Below are 25,079 nucleotides of genomic sequence, written 5' to 3'. Positions count from 1 at the left end.
AAAGCGGATATGATCATTTACTTGTTCATAGATCATACATTAAATAAACTATAAAAGTAAACTATAAACTATAAAAGCAATAGAGAGCGCCACATCAGTGGCATCCCCGCATCCATGGGAACCCCCCAGCCCTGCTACCATATACATAGGGATTTCCCCTCAACCCTGCAGCATCTCCGCTCGTCCCGCAGCATTACAGAGCTTAGCGGGGAAGAATAAATGCAGCTCCATCGCCTGGAACTATGTTGAGGTGAGTCTGTGTGCGCTACATATATTCTTCCCCGCTAAACTCTATAATGCTGCGGGATGAGTGACGAGCAGGCATGCTACAGGGTTGAGGGTAAATGCAGGGGGAATCCCAATGGAAATGGTAGCAGGGCCTGGGGGTTCCCATGGATGCAGAGGTGCCCATTGATGCGGCAGGAATGCCCTTTGATGGGGCTGAAATGCAGGGAGGGTAGCAGACATGGGAGGCCAATGAGAGAGGAGTAGGCGTGAGAGTGACACAGGCTGCAGCCAATCAGGATGAACTAGCTGTGTCTGTAGAGAAGGGGTGGAAAGTAAAGGAGAACCCCCCAGCATGCACTGCAACTTCCCTTTTGCGGCTGATGAGTGATGCTCACCGGAGGCTGTTACAAGTAATCACGAGTGATTACTAGTGAGTCAAATGAAGTTTAATTGGCGCAGGTGTGCAGCGGGGATTCAAGGGGTTACTTACCCATAATTCCACCGTCCGCCCTGTGTTCCAAAGAGCTTGCACATGTCCTAATGGTCGCGTTGCAAGCCTCACACCGGTGCACTTCCTCCTTCAAGCCAGAGGATTTTTATTACAACAAGAAACGATAAAATATAGTTATTGACAAAATCATTACATTTTTTCCATGTGCCCTTTTTTGATGTACCCGCTGCTGTCATTTCCGTAATGATTGCTTACCCCAAGCTGGGTTACAGGCTTCCGTGCACACACAAGCATGTCACGTGCCTCTCGTTATTGTGCTCCCGCGGCCGCGATCTTTCTACGCTTGTGTAGTTCACAATGAGTTGAACTGTTCAAGCACAGAACGCTCCCCCCAAAAATCTTAATATTTATTTTTCCCCCCTGATGTCCTTCAAAGACTTGTGTGAGCTCCGCGCTTTTTGAAGGGCAGTCCTAATATCCTTATTGCGCAGGCTGTAGACCAGAGGGTTAAACAAAGGAGTCACCAAGGTGTAAAGCAGAGACAGAGCCTTGTTGGTATTCACCGAGTTCTCTCTAGGTGGGATTATGTAGACTGAAAACATGGTGCCGTAGTACATACATACGACCATGAGATGTGAGCTGCAGGTGGAGAGGGCCTTCTTTCTGCCAGTGGTGGATGGAATCTTCAGGACTGTTTCAAATATAAGGATGTAGGTCACCACAATTAATAGAAATGGAGACAAGATGATGGGGAAGGCAACCACGGCTGTGACCAGTTCCACAATGTACGTGTCAGAGCATGAGAGTTGTATGAGAGGAGCAACGTCGCAAAAAAAGTGGTTAATCGAGTTGCGTTCACAAAACTTTAATTGTGTTAAGCAAAAGTAAACAGGAAAAGAAAAAGTGAAGCCCATTGCCCAGCAGGTGAGCACTATCTGAAGCTGATGCTGAAAAGTCATGATGATGAAGTAATGCAATGGTTTGCAGATGGCCACGTGCCTATCTATAGACATGGCAGCCAACAGCAAGCACTGGGCAATGGTTGGAACGGCAAGTAGATAGAACTGGGAGATACATCGGGAAACAGATACTTTCCCACCACCTACGAGGATCAGCCATAACATGTTCGGCACAATATTGCTGGTGAAGAGGATTTCGGACAAGAACAACTGGCTGAGAAAGAAGTACATTGGAGAATGTAGACTCCGACTGCTTGCCACCAGGATGATGACAAGGGCGTTGCTGGTTAAGGCCATTATATGGACAATCAGAAAGATGACGAAGAGTAGAATACGGAAACTATGAAGGTCGCCAAATCCCAGAAGAACAAATTCTTTGACTTGCGTCTGATTCTTCTCCGCTATGGTTGTGGGTCAAGAAGAATATATTAAATCACCATTTATGATGAATTTAATTACTTTAAATTTTAGGAACACTTTATTTAACATTGGAATTTTTGCCCCTTCTAGCAGAAAGCAACTGAAATTTTCCAGTTCAGTCCCACAGCAAATCGACCCCTATCTCACTTTAAGGACAACTATCCCCAAAAATGTTAAAATGTAAAATACATGTGGGCACTTATTTATAAGGAGCACATTTCTTCCAGATTAAAATGCACGGTAAATTAATTTTCTCCTATGTTTCTGTCATATACAGTAGGTAATAAATACTTGACTGATCTGAGTTTTTGGACTAGTCCAAGTCATCATTGAGTATACTCAGTATTTAGTTTATTCTTTACAAATCCACTCCCTAGAAAGGATCTGTACAAAAATGTAATCTGGCCTGCCTACTCATTTGCACATTTTGACAGTTGGGCTAAACAGCCACTGTTCAGCTAGTGCTTTTGAAAGTTAAGAAATACAGAGAATCATCCGTTAAAGAGAACCCGAGGTGTGTTTAAAGAATGTTATCTGCATACAGAGGCTGGATCTGCCTATACAGCCCAGCCTCTGTTGCTATCCCAAACCCCACTAAGGTCCCCCTGCACTCTGCAATCCCTCATAAATCACAGCCGTGCTGTGAGGCTTTGTTTACATCTGTAGTGTCAGTCTCAGATGCTCCCCCGCCTCCTGCATAGCTCCGGTCCCTGCCCCCGTCCCTTCCCTCCAATCAGCAGGGAGGGAAGGGATGCAGGCGGGGACTGGAGTTCTGCAGGAGGCGGGGAGAGCAGCAGACTGACACTATAGAGATAAACACAGCCAGCTCTGACAAGCTGTTTGTCAGCAGCGTGGCTGTGATTTATGGAGGGATTGCAGAGCGCAGGGGGACCTTTTGGATAGCAACAGAGGCTGGGCTGTATAGGCAGATCCAGCCTAGTGTTGGGCGAACATCTAGATGTTCGGGTTCGGGCCGAACAGGCCGAACATGGCCGCGATGTTCGGGTGTTCGACCCGAACTCCGAACATAATGGAAGTCAATGGGGACCCGAACTTTTGTGGTTTGTAAAGCCTCCTTACATGCTACATACCCCAAATTTACAGGGTATGTGCACCTTGGGAGTGGGTACAAGAGGAAAAAAAAAATTTGCAAAAAGAGCTTATAGTTTTTGAGAAAATCGATTTTAAAGTTTCAAAGGGAAAACTGTCTTTTAAATGCGGGAAATGTCTGTTTTCTTTGCACAGGTAACATGTTTTTTGTCGGCATGCAGTCATAAATGTAATACATATAAGAGGTTCCAGGAAAAGGGACCGGTAACGCTAACCCAGCAGCAGCACACGTGATGGAACAGGAGGAGGCGCAGGAGGAGAAGGCCACGCTTTGTGAGACACAACAACCCCGGCCTTGCATGAGGGCAAGAAGCGTGCGGATAGCATGCTTTGTACCGCCATGCAGTCATAAATGTAATAAAGATAAGAGGTTCCATAAACAGGGACCGGCAACGCTAACCCAGCAGCAGCAGCAGCAGCAGCAGACGTGATGGAACAGGAGCAGGTGCAGGAGGAGAAGGCCACGCTTTGTGAGACACAACAACCCAGGCCTTGCATGAGGGCAAGAAGCGTGCGGATAGCATGCTTTGTACCGCCATGCAGTCATAAATGTAATAAAGATAAGAGGTTCCATAAACAGGGAGCGGCAACGCTAACCCAGCAGCAGCAGCAGACGTGATGGAACAGGAGCAGGCGCAGGAGGAGAAGGCCACGCTTTTTGAGACGCAACCCAGGCCTTGCATGAGGACAAAAAGCGTGCGGATATAGCAATGCTTTTTGCCGCCATGCAGTCATAAATGTAATACAGATGAGAGGTTCAATAAACAGGGACTGGAAATGCTAACCCAGCAGCAGCAGACGTGATGGAACAGGACTAGGAGCAGGCGCAGGAGGAGAAGGCCAAGCTTTTTGAGACACAACAACACAGGCCTTGCATGAGGACAAAAAGCGTGCGGATATAGCAATGCTTTTTGCCGCCATGCAGTCATAAGTGTAATACAGATGAGAGGTTCAATAAACAGGGACCGGAAACGCTAAACCATCCCAGATGTTCATTGGTCATGTTACTTGGTTGGGGTCCTGGAGTGTTGCGTAGTCGTTTCCAATCCAGGATTGATTCATTTTAATTTGAGTCAGACGGTCTGCATTTTCTGTGGAGAGGCGGATACGCCGATCTGTGACGATGCCTCCGGCAGCACTGAAACAGCGTTCCGACATAACGCTGGCTGCCGGGCAAGCCAGCACCTCTATTGCGTACATTGCCAGTTCGTGCCAGGTGTCTAGCTTCGATACCCAATAGTTGAAGGGTGCAGATGGATTGTTAGACACAGCTACGTCATCTGACATGTAGTCCTTGACCATCTTCTCCAGGCGATCGGTGTTGGAGGTGGATCTGCACGCTTGCTGTTCTGTGGGCTGCTGCTGCATGGGTGTCAGAAAATTTTCCCACTCCAAGGACACTGCCGATACCATTCCCTTTTGGGTACTAGCTGCGGCTTGCGTTGTTTGCTGCCCTCCTGGTCGTCCTGGGTTTGCGGAAGTCAGTCTGTCTGCGTACAACTGGCTAGAGGAGGGGGAGGATGTCAATCTCCTCTCTAAAGTCTCCACAAGGGCCTGCTGGTATTCTTCCATTTTGACCTGTCTGACTCTTTCTTCAAGCAGTTTTGGAACATTGTGTTTGTACCGTGGATCCAGAAGGGTATAAACCCAGTAATTGGTGTTGTCCAGAATGCGCACAATGCGTGGGTCACGTTCAATGCAGTCTAGCATGAATTGAGCCATGTGTGCCAGAGTCCTACCAGAATCCTCATCATCCTCTTGTGAGCGTTGTGATAGTTGTTGTGATGCATCATAGTCGTCACCTTCCTCCTGGTCTGCTTCTGCTGACCATTCGCGTTGAATTGTGGAAGTCCAACGTGCACCGCTCTGGCCCTCGTCAGTGGTGGCATGAAATTCCTGCTCCAACTCCAGCTGTTCCTCCTCCTCTTCTTCGTCATAGCTGCTGGGGCCAGCGTTCCCTGAGGCGGATGGCCTGATGTTGGTACCATCACGCTGATCGTTTTCTCCTTCAGATTCCCCCAGTTGCATCATGACAGCTGTTTCCTTGATTTTTAACATCGACCTCTTCAGTAAACACAGCAGTGGTATGGTAATGCTGACTGAAGAGTTGTCACTGCTCACAAGCAACGTGGATTGCTCAAAATTTTGGAGGACTTGGCAGAGGTCCAACATGTTGGCCCAATCGGATCCACAGAAGCTTGGCAGCTGGCCGGATGCGCCTCGGTACTGCGCCGTCATGTACTGGACCACTGCACTCTTCTGCTCGCAAAAGCGGGCTAGCATGTGCAGCGTAGAATTCCAGCGCGTAGGGACATCACACAGCAAGCGATGGTGGGGGAGATTGAAGCGCTCCTGCATCTTGGCGAGTGCCCCCGAAGCAGTACTGGAAGTTCTACAATGTTTGGCCACTCGACGCACCTTCAACAGAAGATCGGCCACGCCTGGGTATGTCCTCAGGAACCGCTGAACTACTAGGTTCATCACGTGCGCCAGGCAAGGGATGTGTGTCAGCTTAGCCAACCTTAAAGCGCGAATGAGATTACTCCCATTATCACACACAACCATGCCCGGTTTCAGGTCCAGCGGTGCCAGCCACAAATCCGTCTGTTCCTTTATTCCCTTCCAAATTTCCTCCCCTGTGTGCTGCTTATCCCCAAGGCAGATTAGCTTCAGCAACGCTTGCTGACGCATGCCAACAGCTGTGCTGCACTGCTTCCACGATCCTACTGCTGCTGGGTTAGCGTTTCCGGATGAGGTACAGCTTTGAGATGCGTTGGAGGAGAAGGAGTCAGAGAGGTAGGTGCTGCTGTTATCCAGTGGGAGGGACGGCGGTGCAGCTGTTTGTGGCGTGGGCAACACCCGTGCCGTAGCAGGTGAGGAATCGCTGCCAGGCTCCACAAGGTTCACCCAGTGCGCGGTAAGGGAGATGTATCGACCCTGGCCGAACGCACTCGTCCAGGTGTCAGTGGTGAGGTGAACCTTGCAGGCAACGGCATTCTTCAAGCTTCGGGTTATTTTGCTGACCACGTGCTCATGCAACTCAGGCACTGCAGAGCGTGCAAAGTGGTAGCGGCTGGGAACCACGTAACGTGGGATGGCCACTGACATCATGCCCTTGAAGCTGTTTGTCTCCACCAATCGATATGGCAGCATTTCGCAGGCCAGAAGCTTGGCTATGCTGGCTGTTACTGCCACGGCCCGGGGGTCATTTGCTGGCAATTTCCTCTTGCGCTCAAACATCTCCGACACAGACAACTGAACCGTAGCGCTGCACACGGAAGGGCTGTTGGTTGTTGTGTTTGAAGAACACTGGGAGACCTCAAGAGCACTACTCCGGAAAGTGACAGTGTCAGCGTCGTCTGATGTTTGTGAATGTTGTGAACCACGCAATGGCTGGGCTACTGCTGCTGCTGAGGCGGGTCTGGTGAACCCAAGGGAGGCAGTGTTGTTTCTGGTACCCTGTCCTGACGCGTTTGCCCAAAGAGTGGGATGTTTGGATAGCATGTGACGGCTCATGCTGGTGGTGGAGAGGTTGTTAATACTTTTCCCCCTGCTCAGGCGGGTCTTGCACACCTTGCAAATCGCCATGGTAACATCCTCAGTGCAGTCTTCAAAGAAAGCCCAGACTTTGGAGCACCTGCCTCCTTGCTGGCGATTTCTGTTTGCTCCTCTTTTGCCTCTCACTTGAACTTCCACGCTTGTGGTGCCTGAAATTGCGCGCCGCCTACCTTGTGGCACAAGGCGAGCTCGTGCAGCAGTGGGTTCTTCAACAGACTCATCTGTGCTGCTGCTACGACGGCGATGTTCTCGTTCACAAACAAAATCTGGGTCTCTGTCCACATTGTCCATACCCTCCTCTTCCATCTCCTCAAACTCGTCATATGTCATTGTGGGCCGCCGCCGTGGAGTAGAGCTCCCCACAACAACCTCTGCGCAGCACACTCCAACGTCGTCTTCCAGATCTTGTCGGCCGACCTCCTGCAATTGCAACCCCTCCTGCCCAAATTGCTCTGGGATTTGGGTTTCCGAGTCCTCTTCGGACTCGCCTTGTATTTCAGTGCGCGGTGCATTTCCCACAGTTAACGGTTGTGAATCCAGGCACAACATTTCTGGCTGTTCCTCCATTGACCTTTGAAAGGTGGAAGTTTGTTGGGCTGGGAATAGCTCCTGCGAATACCCCATTGTGTCCTGAGGTAATTCATCGGACTGGTTATCTGGCAGTTGTGTGCGTGGTGTCGCTGCCGGTTGTGTCAGCTTTGTGCCCACTGGCTCCTTGTAACTGGCTGAGGACTCGGACCTCGTGCGTGATGTGCTGGTGCTGCTTAACCCACTGCTGGACGCTTGAGAGGTCATCCAAGTAATTATCTGGTCCTGTTCTTTTGGATTTGTGAGGGTTGTTGTCCTGGACAACATGGGCGGTATTGAGTGGGTTTTCTTGGGTGCTCCCCTGTGGCCTGTACGTGAACCGTCAGGGGAAACACCTCTTCCCTTGCCCCTCCCTCTTTCACCGGATTTCTTCCTCATTTCACTTATCCTTACAGTACACGCTGACTGGCAGCAGTACAGTGGCAGTACAGAAATGCTATACAGTACCACTATTCCCAGCAGCGACACAGAGCACAATGCTATACAGTGACGGGTGAGCGGTGTACCACTATTCCCAGCAGCGACACAGAGCACAATGCTATACAGTGGCGGGTGAGCGGTGTACCACTATTCCCAGCAGACACAGAACAGTACACAGAATGCTATATAGTGTGGCTGAACGAGCGGTGTACCACTATTCCCAGCAGACACAGAACAGTACACAGAATGCTATATAGTGTGGCTGAACGAGCGGTGTACTACTGTTCCCAGCAGACACAGAACAGTACACAGAATGCTATATAGTGTGGCTGAACGAGCGGTGTACTACTGTTCCCAGCAGACACAGAACAGTACACAGAATGCTATATAGTGTGGCTGAGCGAGCGGTGTACCACTATTCCCAGCAGACACAGAACAGTACACAGAATGCTATATAGTGTGGCTGAACGAGCGTTGTACCACTATTCCCAGCAGACACAGAACAGTACACAGAATGCTATATAGTGTGGCTGAACGAGCGGTGTACCACTATTCCCAGCAGACACAGAACAGTACACAGAATGCTATATAGTGTGGCTGAACGAGCGGTGTACTACTGTTCCCAGCAGACACAGAACAGTACACAGAATGCTATATAGTGTGGCTGAACGAGCGGTGTACTACTGTTCCCAGCAGACACAGAACAGTACACAGAATGCTATATAGTGTGGCTGAACGAGCGGTGTACTACTGTTCCCAGCAGACACAGAACAGTACACAGAATGCTATATAGTGTGGCTGAAAGAGCGGTGTACTACTGTTCCCAGCAGACACAGAACAGTACACAGAATGCTATATAGTGTGGCTGAACGAGCGGTGTACCACTATCCCCAGCAGACACAGAACAGTACACAGAATGCTATATAGTGTGGCTGAACGAGCGGTGTACTACTGTTCCCAGCAGACACAGAACAGTACACAGAATGCTATATAGTGTGGCTGAACGAGCGGTGTACTACTGTTCCCAGCAGACACAGAACAGTACACAGAATGCTATATAGTGTGGCTGAACGAGCGGTGTACTACTGTTCCCAGCAGACACAGAACAGTACACAGAATGCTATATAGTGTGGCTGAACGAGCGGTGTACCACTATTCCCAGCAGACACAGAACAGTACACAGAATGCTATATAGTGTGGCTGAACGAGCGGTGTACTACTGTTCCCAGCAGTGACACACAATGACTGGGGGGGACCCTGGCTAGCGTGGCTGGAGCGCGAACTACCCTGCCTGCCTACCCAAAGCTAAACCCACAGACAAATGGCGGAGATATGACGTGGTTCGGGTATTTATTTACCCGAACCACGTGACCGTTCGGCCAATCAGAGCGCGTTCGGGTCCGAACCACGTGACCCGTTCGGCCAATCACAGCGCTAGCCGAACGTTCGGGGAACGTTCGGCCATGCGCTCTTAGTTCGGCCATGTGGCCGAACGGTTTGGCCGAGCACCGTCAGGTGTTCGGCCGAACTCGAACATCACCCGAACAGGGTGATGTTCTGCAGAACCCGAACAGTGGCGAACACTGTTCGCCCAACACTAATCCAGCCTCTGTATGCAGATAATATTCTTCAAACCCACCTCGGGTTCTCTTTAAGAGATGGACTAGTCCAAAGCCTTTTAGATCTGTCATATTTTTATTGCCTACTGTAAACTACAGGAAAGTAGGAGTGCATTATAATCTGGAAGAAATGCACTTCTTGTACACGGTTTTTAAACTTTACAATCTATCCAATAGTGGTCATTTAAGGTCGACACACACGCTACAATAAAAGTTTAAATGTTATGACGATCTGATAAAAACAATTGGTTGAACAGATAAAATAAAGTTTTTTTTTTCATTATTCAAGTGAGAAATTTGATTGAATTTCACTTTTTTTTTATATAACTCAATTAGGAGTGGCTAATTTTTCCGATCAATTTTTATGAAAATGGAATGGTGTAGGATACATTGCTAATTTATTTAGTTTTCTATAAATATTTTTTTAATGGATGGGGAAATTTTTAATACTGGTACATTAGCCAGATTTTTTAAAGGAACCCTAAACAGAGCATGTGGGTATGCATTTAAGCACACACACAAATGTTTGGCAATAATAACTTACAGGCCCATTTTCTAAATCTCCTTCTCTTTTAGGGTCCCTTTAAATGTTACAATCAATCAAAAAAAAAAAAACATTATAAAAAAGTAATTGTATCATGTGTTGCACTTGCCACTTGCAAGAATGGCAGCCAAGTTCATGAAGCCTTGTAAAAGATGGAAGTAAACCAACCTGTCTATGGAATCCCGCCTATGTGCTTATTGGAGAAATAAGGATTTCGAGTACATTATGCATTCTGATTAAACAATCTGGAGGGTATCCTTCAATTTAAAGGGGAACTGAAGAGAGAGGTATATGGAGGCTGCCATGTTTATTTCCTTTTAAGCAATACCAGTTGCCTGGCAGCCCTGCTGATCTTCTGCCTCTAATACTATTAGCCATAGCCCCTGAACAAGCATGCAGCAGATCAGGTGTTTCAGACTTTAAAGTCAGATCTGACAAGACTAGCTGCATGCTTGTTTCTAGAGTTATTCAGATACTACTGCAGAGAAATAGACCAGCAGGGCTGCCAGACAACTGGTATTGATTAAAAGGAAATAAATATGGCAGCCTCCGTATACCTCTTACTTCAGTTCCCCTTTAATGTATGACTAAATCTATAGATTCTTTTTTTTCCTTAAAAATGGTTTCACTTAGTGGAGATTCAGGAGCAGTAAGCATCTAGTTAATGGAGATGTACCATATGTCATTGATGTACACTAACCTGTTTATTTTTAGTTTATTGTTAATTATATGTCAATATAGCGCCTACCAGATCATTTAGATTTGATAACTCCTGCTAGACGATAATCATCTGTCTTATATCTTTTTTTGACTAATACTCATTTTACTGTTGTTGTACTACATATGTAACTTCATACCACTATGATGTTAACCATCAATTGAGCTACACCGAGATTGGCTACGCCTAACGTTACTACAATATCGTAAACTTATCCAAGGTTTCATTCATAAGTGTACCAATGAGAACATGTAACATTGTAGGATGGTTCGTAATGTCCTGTTTATAAACTACTCAATGGGAATGTACTGTTGAATATCTTTGTATGTTAAAACATTTTCCAATAAAAATTTCTTGAGTTAAAAAAAAAAAGAAAAAAAGATAGAAGTAAACCTATGGGAAAGACATGCACAGAATTTAAACAAGATCTTTTGATTGCTTTTAGCCTTTCATAGCTAATAGTGTTGCTTGCAAATTTTTCACCAAAGTAATTTTCGCATGGAAAATGCCATTTTGGATTTCAAGAAAATATTTGTAATAATAAATTGTATTTTTGCAATGTGGCCAAAATTTGTGAAAAATGTGAAAAATTGGTGAATATGTGAAAATATTTGTTTGTTTGTTTGTTTGATCTTATCTCCAACTAAATTTTACATTGAAATCGATGCCACCAACTTCTGCAGTAGTGATGAGGGGTTGCAGAGGTAGCCACTACATTGGGGCCTTTGGGTCAGAGGGGCCCCCAGGGGCCATTGCTCAAGCACAATATTAGCTCTCTATTGGCCCTGTGCTGGTAATAATCACTTCTATAGATACTTTGAATAGTGGCAATCATTAGCAAGCTGTTCCCCATCCCCTTATTGCACCTCTGACACTGTAATTGCCATTGGCAGGTTTTGGGGCGCCGTATCAATTGTTATGTATAGAGTGCTTAGGGGCCCCATTGTAATACTTGCATCGGGGCCCACCGCTCCTTAGCTATGCCACTGTTGATGAGCACAAATTTCACATAGTCGTAATTTCGCATAGAAATTCACAATTATGATGTGAAATCACACTGTAAAATTTTAGGAAAAATCTTAATTAATTTCACCTGTAATTGCATTCGGGAACCATAACTTTCCAATCTGGTGTAATTTTGTGTCAATTTTGGCAGAAAATAGCAAGGCCCCCATAGATACTATTGTAATCAAAACCGCTACATATGTTATAAAGAAAAGTGGATACAGGTCAATTTTTTTTTTCAAAAAGACCTTGCAGTTTTTGAAAAAATATCGATTTTAAGTATGCAAAGGAAAACATGTTGTTTAAACTCAGAAAAATTACAGTTTGAAAACCATTCCCTTACATTTTTTTAAATCGATTTTCTCAAAAACTACAAGGTCTTTTTGAAAATGTCTCCTTAAAGGAAACCAGAGATGAAGCACCCTCATGTATTTTATCATATATATCAGTGGGAACATTCGAGAAAACACCTACCCTGCTCTCTGTTTCATTCTTCACTGTTCAGATTGCTTCTTATCTGCCCAGATAAAATCCCTGACTGAGCATTCAGTCTGACTTTGTTCAGGAATCTTTATAGCTGAGTCTGTCTTCTGTGCTGTCTTTTCAAGCCCAAGCCTGCCTCCTTGTGGCTCTGCTCAGGAATCATTATAGCTGAGTCATTATAGCAAAGCCAGACTGAATGCTCAGTCAGGGATTTTATCTGGGCTGATAAGAAGCAATCTGAACAGTAAATAATGAAACAGAGAGCAGGGTAGGCGTTTTCTCTAATGTTCCCACTGATATATATGGTAAAATACATGAGGATGCTTCGTCTCTGGTTCACTTTACAGAAAACCTAAACCCAATTGAAAAAAATGGGTTTCACTTACCTGGGGTTTTTTACCAGCCCCCTGCAGCCATCCAGTGCCCTTAATGTCTCGCCTGGATCCTCTGGTCCTCTGTCCCCAGCTAGTTTTGTTTTTGCCAACTCGGAGTCGGCGGGCGGCCACGTGTATCATTACATGCATTACCACGGTTACAGGATGCTATAGTGGGTGTCAACGCATACAATGATACGTGTTGACACCCGCTATAGCTTCCTGTAACCGCGGTAACGCATATAATGATACGTGCGGCGGCCCTCCGAGTCGGCATAAACGAAACTAGCTGGTGGCGGGGGACCAGAGGATCCGGGAGGAATCTAGAATAATCAAAAAGCGTCTATGACAATATAAAGTCACAAACAATCCAGCTCCATATAATACTCTTTATTAAGGGAAGTACAAATAAAAACAATTAGAGAGATCTCCGATGAAGGTCTCCGATGAAGGACAGACATCCGACACGCGTAAGATAGACACGGAGTGGGGCCTCACTGTGCGGTCATTATCTTTTTCAGGGTAAGCAACCATCTTTGAGCTGCAGTATTGAACAGGGCCAATAACCTAATAAAAGAGGCCCTACATGGGACCTGTGGCAATCCAAAATACATTCGTTATGGTATTTGTCCTGTCAGATATATTTAACATTACGGTCAATCAGTGAGGTGGCTTCCCTGCTGATTGGCTAATGCCCTCTGGTCAAGTTGCAAGGCAAAGTATTGTAGCTAATGTGAGGATTGGTCGGCAGGTGGGTAAAAGGTAATCTGCCAGGTGTTGCTGGGGTCTAAACATTGTTGCAGCAACCAATCAGAGGTAAGTCCAGTGTATAAAAGCAGGTCCCGTTCAGCCTCAGCTTGCCTTTAGTCCAGAGCGGTCTGGGGAGCTCCCCACCCACCCTTTCCCAATTATATAGGAGAAGTCGTCGTGGTCAAGCTTTATTGGTTCTTTCAAGTCACACAGAGAAGTGTGGACAAGCTTTGTGAGGGGTCCTTTCGGAAAGTTGAAGTCTTTTAAGTGGTCTGAACCGTAGTGGTGGACTACAATAAACTGCTGATCTTGATGTTTTTATTGATTATTGATACGTTTTATTCAATAAAGTTATTTGGACCTCTTGAGTTTTTAAAATAACCAATAAAGAAGGCCACGGCCATTTTAATGCCAACTTGGAGGGTCTGGTGTTTTTTATTTAGATGGTTAAGAATTTGTTATTTATGCACATATGTATATTTATGGTATTGTCTACAGTCCCATGTATATTTATTTACTTGCATGTATTCATTGTGTCCATTTAGTACACCATGCTTTTTGCATTTACTGCGGCCTGATTTATACACTTTTGTGTTTGTATTGTATTACATATTTGGGGGATTGTTCCCTATACCTGTTGATTGTTCTGCTATGCATTTAACTACTGATCTTATCCGCACTGTTGAGTCCCTATCTCTGTGTATGGTTTTAATTGTTTTTATTTGTAATAAAGAGTATTATATGGAGCTGGATTGTTTGTGACTTTATATTGTCATGGACGCTTTTTGATTATTCTAGTTTGATATTTGTCCATTGACATGGATTGTACTTTCAGTATTGTCGTGCTCATATTGTATTTGGGAGCCGGGAGTAATGCCGAGGGCACAGCATGGCTGCAGGGGGATGGTCGAAGCCCCAGGTAAGTGAAAATCATTTTTTTCAATTGGGTTTAGGTCCCCTTTAATATATGTAGCAATTTGTTGACAATAGCATGTATGGGGGTTTTGCTATTAACTGCTTAAATCGTCATCAAAATGCATGAAAATTATGGTAAATTATGAATGGATTACACTAAAATGAATTTACAAATCGTTAGCAGGTATAGTCATAATTGCGAACATGTATTCGATATTCTGCATAATTGTAATTAGCTGATTACGATTATCACTATTCTGTGGTTAATATCTCTATGGCTGCAGCGGCATCTGTCATCATGTTACCCAACGGCACTGATAGTTTAGGTGATGGCTGGTCCCTTCTGCAGCTATGGTGACCAGGAACGCCTAGCAGGAAGTTGTATTGTGTGTATTTCCTTGGATCCTGTTTTGCTACTGGCACATCCCTTTGCAGAGCATATGCAGTTTATCAGCAGACAACAGACAGTTGTCAGTAGAAAGTCCTCATTTTTAAGGCTCGGTTCACACATAAAAAAGCTGTCTAGTCCTGTCAGTTTTTCAGAGTTGGCATCAGATTTGTATGTGTCTCTATGGATGTGTTCACACATAAATCTGTCCAGTTTTAGTCATGTCCTTTCAGTTTTATATGAGTTTCTATGGCTGTGTTCATGCATAAATCTGTACATTTCCGGTCTAGTCCTGTCAGTTTTGTATCAAGTTTGTATGTGTTTCTATGGCTGTGTTTACACATAAAAGACGTACATTTCCAGTCCAGTCCTGTCTTGTATCATTTTTGTTTTTTAGCTCCGAAGCTTCCATGAGATTTAGTCACCAATGTCATCCTTCCAAGTTGGACTCTTGGTCATTTCCTGAAAATTGGTTGCTCATGAAAAGGACAATTTTGTTGGATTAAATGATCTGAGTGTCCCTTTACGCAATAAGCAGTTGTGTTTGCAGTTCCTGGCGGTGCCCATAAGGTTTTACTTCTGAACTTGTAAGTATCGTCTCACCTGGCATGATCTCACTGCTTTCAGGAGTTAAAGTACAAAGACGGAAAGGAAGACTATTTTGTACCCTTCCTGCTCATCCTTTGGGAGTAACCTAGCATTATTTCAGACAAGATTTAATTAGTCCCAAGACTCATTAATATTGTGATTTCTGCATTTTTATTTTTAAACCTATTTATGGTATTTATTTATTTGATAAATTAGAAAAAAAAATAAACACCAACTTTGACTTCAATTCAATTCAACACATTTGGTAAGGCAGAAAACAGATGAATTTACCAAACAATTTGTCAAACCTCAACTCACTAAGGCCTCGATTCATCAAGACTTATCGAATTGGTTAACGACAGTTTGGTAAAATACCGAATTCGTTTAGTTGATTTCAGGATTCATCAAATTTATCTACAGCTGTTAGCGAGCATTCCGTAATCGTTAGTGATGCGTTAAAACGGAAGAAAGTGCAATTCATTAAAGCGGGCGTGGTTTAGCATTACATTCAGGATTAGTTATCTCCTTCACTGCTCTGTCGTTATTCCTGTCAGATCATTGCCGACAGAGAAGATGGCCATCTGAAGTGGTTATGTATCAGCTGAGAGTGATTCAAAGGTGCAGAAGGGCAAGAATAAGGTCTAGAACCACATCAATTTGCAAGAGAATGGATTTATTTGCTATAACAGGACATCTGCATTTCTCTTGAATCATATTGTAAGAGAACACAGGCAGTGCCAGGGTTAACTAATTTGCTAGCTGCACTATATTTTTTCAGAAAAGGCTCCTATCAAGCTGCAGCTGGCAAAATTGTGGGATTGTCCCAAGCCACTTCCAGAATCCTGGTCCAGGTGTTAAAGTGAACCTCCGGACTAAAAATCAACTCAGCAGCACTGAAAAGGCTTTGTGTTTCTGTAACAGTTTCACAGCATCAGAACTTTGTTTCTCTTATACAAGCCTCATTTTTAGCTGCACAGAAGAAAACTGCCCGGGCATTTTTCCCCTGATGCTGTGCAAAGCATGATGGGATTGCTGATTTTGTTGTTCTCGTTCTGCTGTTTTGGTGTAATTTTTTTTTTTTTACATTTTGAATTTGACATTTGAAGCCTAGCGTGTGCAGCTGGGAGGGGTAATCAGGACACAGGATAGTTGGAACTGTGTCTCCTGCTCCTTGTCACCTCCTTTCAACCAAAAAGATGGCTGCCCCATGACAAAGATGGCAGCCCCCATGAATCACAAACATTTGCCTGTTCTTTTAAAACAGGGTAGGTAAAAGATTATATTACCTATCTATTCTAATTAACATAACTAATGTAATTTAATGACAGTATGTTTGTTAAGGCTGAAGTTCCCCTTTAAGCCCTATTCAATATATTGCTATGTAGTGTTCAAAGGACTGCCTTTTACCCACAATTCCATGGGAATTATGGCCTTGTGTTAAATTACCACTGTAAAATGGAAATATCGACACGTTCAGTGTTCTCCCCAGAATTTTGTTCCAGCCGGGTGGCATGAAAAAGTAGCTGGGTGGGGTGCGAGTGGGGAATGCAGGGCCGCGCATCTTTGCTTACAGCATAGGAGGAGGTTGAGGAGTCGAGCTGATGACAGCCAGGTGCTCACCAAAATTAGCCAGGTGAAGCACCCCACTAAAAGATCATATTATTTAAGCTCACCTTCTTAGAATAACTTTGGATGAACCCCCCCCCCCCCCCCCCTCTCCTTTACTAAGTAGTAATGCCTTGGTTAGCAAACATATGGCAGGGATTAGATTAGTGCTGCAGAAGATGTCAATGCTATATAAATGCATAATAAGAGTATAGTAGGGCATTAGAATATGACTATGGTAGGATTAGATTGTGAGCTCCTCTGAGGACTGTGACATGACTATGTACTCTGTAATGTGCTGCAGATGTCAGTGCTATATAAATACATAATAATAATAATAAGGTAGGACATACATTAGACTACAACTATGGTTGGATTAGATTGTGAGCTCTTTGGGCTAATGGAAGGAGTTCACTGGTGCTAGTGCGGGAAAGGAGAAGGTCACTGCGGCTAGTGGAGGGAGAAGGTCACTGGGGCTGGTGGGGGAAAGAGGTCACTGGGGCTGGTGGGGGGAGGCAGGTCGCTGGAGCTAGTGGGGGGAAGAGGTCACTGGGGCTAGTGGGGGGGAGGCAGAAGGTCACTGGGGCGAGTAGAGGCAGATAGGTCACTAGGGCTAGTGGGGGGTAGAAAGTCACTTGGCTAGTGGGGGGGGGGCGGGGAGGGAGGAAGTCAATGGGGCTAGTGGGGGGCAGGTAAATGGTCACTGGGGCTAGTGGGGGGGTGGGGGGGGCAGGTAAAATGTCACTGGGGCTAGTGGGGGGTGCAGAACGTCTCTGGGGCTAGTGTGGGGAAAGACAAGGTCACTGGGGCTAGTGGGGGTTAGATGGAAGTTGACTGGGGCTAGTGGGGGTAGGGAGGAGGTCACTGGGGCTAAGGAGGAGGTCACTGGGGCTAGTGGGGGTAGGGAAGAGGTCACTGGGGCTAGTGGGGGTAGTGAGGAGGTCACTGGGGCTAGTGGGGGTAGGAAGGAGGTCACTGGGGCTAGTGGGGGTAGAGAGAAGGTCACTGGGGCTAGGGAGGAGGTCACTGGGGATAGTGAGGGTAGAGAGACTGTCACTGGGGCTAGTGGGGGTAGGAAGGAGGTCACTGGGGCTAGTGGGGGGTATAGAGAAGGTCACTGGGGCTAGGGAGGAGGTCACTGGGGCTAGTGGGGGTAGAGAGAATGTCACTGGGGCTAGATAGAACGTTACTGGGGCTAGGGAGGAGGTCACTGGGGCTAGTGGGGGTAGAGAGAATGTCACTGGGGCTAGATAGAACGTTACTGGGGCTAGGGAGGAGGTCACTGGGGCTAGTGGGGGGGGGGGGGTAGATACATATTTACTGCATTTGGCTGCAGCTGTCCATTCCTCCTCTATTCCTCCGGGGGCCGGGCTTCCTCTGGACAGGAGACAACTTCCTCCAGGCAGGGCTTCAACCTGCTACACACATGCTCCCTGGTGAGCTTCCCTAGGGCTGGAGCAACCCTTCCTCTGTGCGGGAGTCCTTTCGGGGCGGGGTTTCGGCCGCCGGGGGGCAGAGCTTATGCCGAGAAACCCCGATCTTCTTCTCAGCTGCGGGAGACATGATGGACTGGCTGCCTGCCCTAGCCCCACCAATCCTGTTCAGAGGAAAAAGCCTGTGGGCAGCGGGGCATGGTTTCAAAGAGGCCCCTGGGAAATCCCCCGGTGGCTCAGTCAGTACGACCCTGGTGATCGTGTGCAGAGTTCTTAACTTCTCATTGGCCATTGCCGTGCACAGTCCTATCGTATCTGGAGCTGCCTGAAAGGAGTGGGACTGGCTGCAGTGCTGACATTTATGCAGCCAGAACAGAGAAGAGACGCTATGTGGAATCGCTCAGGAAAGAGGGGAGAAAGTCTGTCTGCAGCTTCAGGCTTTCTCCCCATCCTCGAGTCACACGGCACTAGTCTCACTGTGCTCCACTCACATGTGTATCTGAGCGGCAGCCTCCACTAGCTGAGCTGCCCTGAAGTTAATAGATCGGCAGAGGAGCGCTCCTGCAATGCCAGGCGGGCGGAGTTTCAAAACAGCCGGGCGGCCCGCCCACCTAATTAGTCCTGGGGAGAACACTGACGTTACCGAATTGTTATCGATATTTTATCGAATTCACACCGAATGCGGAAAAACCTTGATGAATACAACTAGAAATCGATAAACTTCAAATTCGGTAATTTAACAAACTGGAAAAAGTTATCTTAAAGACAATGATGAATCGAGGCCTATGGCTGTTACTGCATGGAAAATTGAAAATGACCAACTAGTGAGGTACATTACTGGCTTATGCAGTAAATACCTCAATAAACGTAAATTCACAAGAAATAGCGCATGAGGTAAAACAAGTGAGTTATATCAACGCCTTTACAACACAAGAAATACCAACCTTGATGTGACTATTTCAGCACAGATACAAAGAAAAATGTGTTGGGCGAGTTGGGCAAAGTCAAAATACAATGATGGCTGCGGGCAGACGAAAATCCGTCTTGCCACCTTTGGCACCCCGGATTCTTCATATCGTTCAAGCTTGAAGTAGGACAATGACAAGGAGGGGTGGGTAGAGGTGGGTGTGTGTGTGTGTGTGGGGGGGGGGGGGGGGGTCATTAGGGGGTTCAGTGCTCATCTGGATTATATATGAGTAAATAGTGCTTAGATGCTTTCCTTGGGTTGAATGACATCCATGGCTACAATTACTAGGTAAGGCCTAATGATGTTGATCCAGGGATTTTATCTGATTGCCATCTGGAGTCGGGAAGGAATTTTTCCCTTTTGGGGCCAATTGGACCATGCCTTGTAAGGGTTTTTTCGCCTTCCTCTGGATCAACAGGGATATGTGAGGGAGCAGGCTGGAGTTGTACTTTGTACTGGTTGAACTCGATGGACGTATGTCTTTTTTTCAACCAAAATAACTATGTAACTATGTAAATAAATACAATGGATACTGTAACATGATAATTTTCCACTCTCTCCTGTGGGAGGGTTGTTACTTTTATGCAAAATGCAAATAAATGTGTTAAAAAAAAAGATTTTTTTATCTCCATCCTGCAGTTTTCGGTAATTAACAATCAGGCATTCGGTAGAATGGAAAAGGGGCCAGCCAATAGGAGGAGCCAACCTCTCTAACTACTCACCCCATTGGTTCTGATGTACTTTGCTGCTCTTTGATGCTTCACGATTCCTGACGCGCTCTTGTATTTAAATATTCACTCGTACTCCCTCTATACAGGTAAAACTCAAGATAGTTTGGTACTATTTGTATGTAACGACCCAGCACCATCAACATCTGTGGTCACATACATTTAATATATGGGGTAATGGTGGCTTTATTTAATATGTGGTGTGATCACTGCATTTCATACATATGGAATTTGCTTCACTTTATATGTGCAGTAAGAGTTGTATTTCATATTTGGAACATTTAAATTCACTTCATATATAGGGCATTTGTTGCATTTCCTATGTGGAGTGTTTGCTGCATTTCATATGCGTGGTGATTGATGCATTTCATATGTGAGGTGACTGCTGCATTTCATATGTAGGATGATTGATGTATTTCATTTGTGAGGTAATTGCTGCTATTGACATGTATGGCAACTGCTGCATTTCATATGTGGGATAATTGTTGCTAGTCATATGTGTAGTTATTGGTGCATTTCATACATGGGGCATTTGCTTCACTTTATATGTGTAGTAAGAGTTGCATTTTATATGTGGAGCATTTGATTCACTTCATATGTAGGGTAATTGTAGCATTTCATATGTGCGGTATTTGCTGCATTTCATATATGAGGTGACTGCTGCATTTCATATGCAGGATGATTGAGATATTTTATATGTGAGGTGTCCGATACATTTCATATGTGAGGTGACTGCTGCATGTCCTATTTCATTTGTGAGGTAATTGTTGCTATTGATATGTATGGTAACTTCTGCATTTCATATGTTGGATAATTGCTTCTAGTCATATCTATGTGGGGTGATTGCTGTATTTTATATGTGCAATGTGTCTAGATAGATGCGCGCAAAGTAAGGGCTTGTTCACACTGTGAGCGTTTGCGTATTTTTTTAAGCGCTGGCGATTTTAGAAATTTCCCTAAAAGCGCTTGTGCAATCATGATTCTCTATGAGAGTGTTCTCACATATGAGCGGTTCGATTGTGATCAGTTTTCAAAAGCGCTGCCTGTACCATTTTCTGAGCGCTTTAGCTCAATGGAAGCTATAGGGAAATCGCAAAGCGCTTGAAAAAGCGATTTGTATAGCGATTTCCCGAGACCTTCTATGAATAAATACATTGTATTTATTCATTTCCGAGTGAAAGAGTTCACTTTCTGACTGAAAAGTGCTTTTCTAAGCGCAAAGCGCAGAGAAAAGCGCTGACAAAATTCTCAATAAATCACTCAGCGATTGCGATAGCGCTGGCGATTTATAATGTGAACATAGCCTAAGGGATTTTCATGTTTTTTTTTTCTACAGGCACTTCTAGTTGCAGAGTCTGTTTTTACAGGCTCGAATCACTTGGCCTGAGAAAGCAGACAGAGACCCAGGGAACACGTCTTTTTCAGGTGTTAACCACTTAACAACCAGCCAACGCCGATAGGTGGCGGCTGGTCGCACCTGTGTTTCCATGGAAACGGCCTCCTGTCAGTTCACGGCGGGGGGCTCCGTGAACAGCCTGCGAGCCTCCGATCACGGCTCGCAGGCTAAATGTAAACACCCGGGGACGTAATCCCCGGTGTTTACATGTTACGGCGCTGCTGTCACAGCAGCGCCGTAAAGGAGATCGGTGATCCCCGGCCTCTGATTGGCCGGGGATTGCTGCCGTCTGATAGGCTGAAGCCTATCAGAGGCGGTACAGGACGGATCGCTGTCCTGTACCGCCTACATTGCGAAGAAGGAGGGAAGGAGAGGGAGGGGGGAATAGCACTGCGGAGGGGGGCTTTGAGACGCCCCCCCCGCTAGGCACAAACAGGCGGCAGCGATCAGACCCCCCCAACAGGACATCCCCCTAGTGGGAAAAAAAGGGAGGAAGTCTGATCGCCCTGCCTGCCACCTGATCTGTGCTGGGGGCTGAAGAGCCCACCCAGCACAGACCATAGAAAACTGGCCGGTCCTTAAGTGGTTAAATTAATTAACTTATTTATGCTTTTAGAGGGGTTTTTTTTGTAACTTATTTATATGAGCTACTTCTCCTGCCTCCAAGCAATTGTTCAACAAATAAACACCATTTTCATTGGGATGGCTCCTCTGTTCCTATATATTTTTTCCCTCAAAGGTGAATAGCGCTGCGTAATATGTTGGCGCCTTATAAATACAATAAATAATAATAATAATAATAATCGTGATGATCATAATCAACAAATTACGATTTCGCTAAATTTCACGTAAATGTTCGCAATTACGCTTATACGTAATTACGATTTGCAAATTCAATTGATTTCGTATAGTCATTAGTAATTTTGCATAAAATTTCGTGAAATTTCATGTAATTTCTTGCTGCATGTAGCAGCGAATAGCAAAGCCCACGTGCATGCTATTGACACCAAAATTGCTACATATGTTAAGGAGAATCGTGGGTCAATCATATTTTTGCAAAAATACCTTATAGTTTTTGAGAAACTCAATTTTAAAAATGCAAGTAAAAAATGTTTTTTAAACTTGGAAAAATGACAGTTTAAAAAACATTTTTCTTTGCATCTTTAAAATCAAGTTTCTCAAAAACTACAAGGTCTTTTTGAAAAGAAGGTTCCGGGATACCGAGTGGGAACAGTTATTTTCTGCATGCTGATATGGTGGTTGCAGGACTGCAACCCATGCTTGTGAGTATAAACTACCCACAATCCCCCACTGTTTTATACACATAACGATATTGCACTATTGGTCTCCTGGTCTCCCCCTTTCTACAGGCCAAAGGATTTCCACTCCCCTTGTGAAGGGACTTACAGAGACCTGGACCAAAACCACATAGGTCTATGATATTCCAAAGTTTAAAGCTGTAGGCAAATTGTTTGCATCTGGATGTTAAGCAGATTAGGTTAAGGTGGCCATTCACTGATCGATGTGGCCAACAGATAGATCCCTCTCCTATCATTATCTAATCAGAGAACAATCTTTTCCACCCTGTGCGATTGGCTGAATTGACCAATTTTGGACAGAAATTGCAAATTAAATCATTTGCGTCATTGATTTCTTGCAGATGCAATCAAATGATCAAATTGGCCAGATATTGATTCAAGAAATCGATAAATGTATGGCCACCTTTAGATTTTACTTGACCTGAGCACTTTTATATATTTAAGAATGGCAGATCTTATCTCCTGATTGCGTAGGCTGTAGATTAGTGGATTGAACAAAGGAGTCACTAAGGTGTATAGAACAGATATGCACTTGTTGGTGTTCACAGAGTTTTCTCTTGGTGGAAATATGTAGATAGATGACAGGGTGCCGTAGTAGACACATACAACAATAAGGTGAGAACTGCAGGTGGAGAAGGCCTTCTTTTGACCTGTGCTGGATGGGATCTTCAGGATGGTTTGCAGGATGAAGATGTAGGTCACTAAGATGAACAAGAATGGAGACAGAAGCAGAGGAAATGAAACCAGAGCTGTGATAAGTTCCACAAAATACGTATCGGAACATGAAAGACGTAGGAGTGGTGCGATGTCACAAAAAAAGTGATTAATGATGTTGAGGCCACAAAATTTTAATTGTTTTAAGAAAATATAAACCACAAGAGACATTGTGAATCCCAGAAACCAGCAGGACATCACTATCTGAAGCTGATGTCCAAAAGTCATGATGATGGTGTAATGCAATGGTTTGCAGATGGCTACGTGTCTATCGAAGGACATGGCAGCTAACAGCAAGCACTGCGTTGTGGAAGGGATTGCGAGTAAGTAGAACTGAGAAATACACCTGGCTACGGATAACTTTCCACCACTCTTTAGTATCAGCCATAGCATGGTGGGTACAATATTACTGGTGAAAAGAATTTCAGACAAGGACAACTGGCTGAGGAAGAAGTACATGGGAGAGTGAAGGCTCTGGCAGACTACAACTAAGAGGATGACAACAATATTACTGGTTAAGGCCATTGTATGTATGATCAGAAAGACAATGAAGAGTGGAATCCTGAGGTTGTGAAGGTCTCCAAAGCCCAGAAGAAGAAACTCTATGACCCGTGTCTGGTTCCTGTTGACCATAGTCTGTAAATGACAAGATAGCACACTGTTAAAGGAACTTTAACTCAGGATTGAACTTCATCCCAATCAGTAGCTGATACCCCCTTTCCCACAAGAAATATTTACCTTTTCTCGAACAGATCATCAGGAAGCTGATATTGTGGTGAAACCCCTCCCACAGTGTGATGTCAGGGCCATGGCCAGAACAGTCTCCTATCTGTGAACCTTGTTGCATTGTGGGAAATGATGGCCGTTTCCAACTGCTAAGCAACCAGTATCTCCGTATGTGCATATATATTAGTAGTTGTGTTTATAGATAATGGCAGTTAGTGCTATCTGGTTTTTCATGCCTACCAGCAGTAAAGATGATGGCCTGCAGGCACAGGGTGGGTCAAACAACATGAATGAATGACATCGTGAGAGACAATACCCCCTTCCCTTCCTCTGTAAGGCCTCAAGCCCTATAAAAGAAAATATTGAGTCTTTTTTTTTCACCAGTTCTCATTGTTATGAAAAATTTTGACCACTCTAGCTATTCCCAAATATGACCCTCACACACCTACACACATTTGCCTGTTGGATATAGAATGTGACATTCTGCTTGAGTCCAGACTTCTACTTTATTTTCAAGAGAGCACCTGTCATTTCTTATCAAGAAAAACGTGTCGGGATTCATTTTGGGCTACTGTGGTCCTATGCACCCTTGAGGGCTGGTTCAGAAGGATGGCTAGGGGTGGCTTGTTTGGCTGATGTAAAACACTTTTCTGCTAAAGTACAAAAAAAGCGTTTGGCATTGATACCAGTCGTTCTGTCACCACAACAAGTTTTAAAGTGCCATTGACAGCCTTAAAACCAAATTCCTATTACCCACTGCTCTATGTTTATTATGTAGTCTATATCCTGGCCCTACATTCCAAGCATTCCAGTATAATCATAAATGTTGTATCAAATCTTGTAAATGCTGTAACAAATCTTATCTCAGTCAGCCTGGCTCTATTCTGGTTATTGCTGGGGAGAGAGGAGCTTTTTATCTTTCTTTCGTCCCTTCTCACATTCCTGCTCCTTGCTAATTGGTTGAGGGCAGTGACACGAGACTGAGAAGGGAAATAGAAGATACATCACCTCACCCCCCAGCCCTCCCCTCCCCCTGGCAGAAGCTGCTGAATTCTGATGTATGTTCTGTTCAC

The 25,079-nt window shown here is 44.9% G+C and overlaps 2 protein-coding genes across 2 annotated transcripts; both read right to left on the bottom strand.

The window, feature by feature from the left end:
- Window positions 1–1,086: 1,086 nt before the first annotated feature.
- LOC137562004 (olfactory receptor 11L1-like) lies at window positions 1,087–15,140 on the bottom strand. Its single transcript, XM_068273347.1, has 2 exons — window positions 15,134–15,140; window positions 1,087–2,039 (listed from the first exon to the last, which is right to left on the bottom strand). The coding sequence occupies exons 1-2, from the start codon at window positions 15,138–15,140 to the stop codon at window positions 1,087–1,089; spliced, it is 960 nt and encodes a 319-aa protein (XP_068129448.1).
- A 7,831-nt stretch (window positions 15,141–22,971) lies between these two features.
- LOC137562003 (olfactory receptor 6B9-like) lies at window positions 22,972–23,913 on the bottom strand. Its single transcript, XM_068273346.1, has one exon. The coding sequence runs from the start codon at window positions 23,911–23,913 to the stop codon at window positions 22,972–22,974; it is 942 nt and encodes a 313-aa protein (XP_068129447.1).
- Between the last annotated feature and the right edge of the window lie 1,166 nt (window positions 23,914–25,079).

Source organism: Hyperolius riggenbachi, chromosome 3, assembly GCF_040937935.1.
Source record: "Hyperolius riggenbachi isolate aHypRig1 chromosome 3, aHypRig1.pri, whole genome shotgun sequence".
In the NCBI taxonomy this organism is placed as follows: Eukaryota; Metazoa; Chordata; class Amphibia; order Anura; family Hyperoliidae; genus Hyperolius; species Hyperolius riggenbachi.
This window is presented reverse-complemented; position numbering and strand designations above follow the sequence as displayed.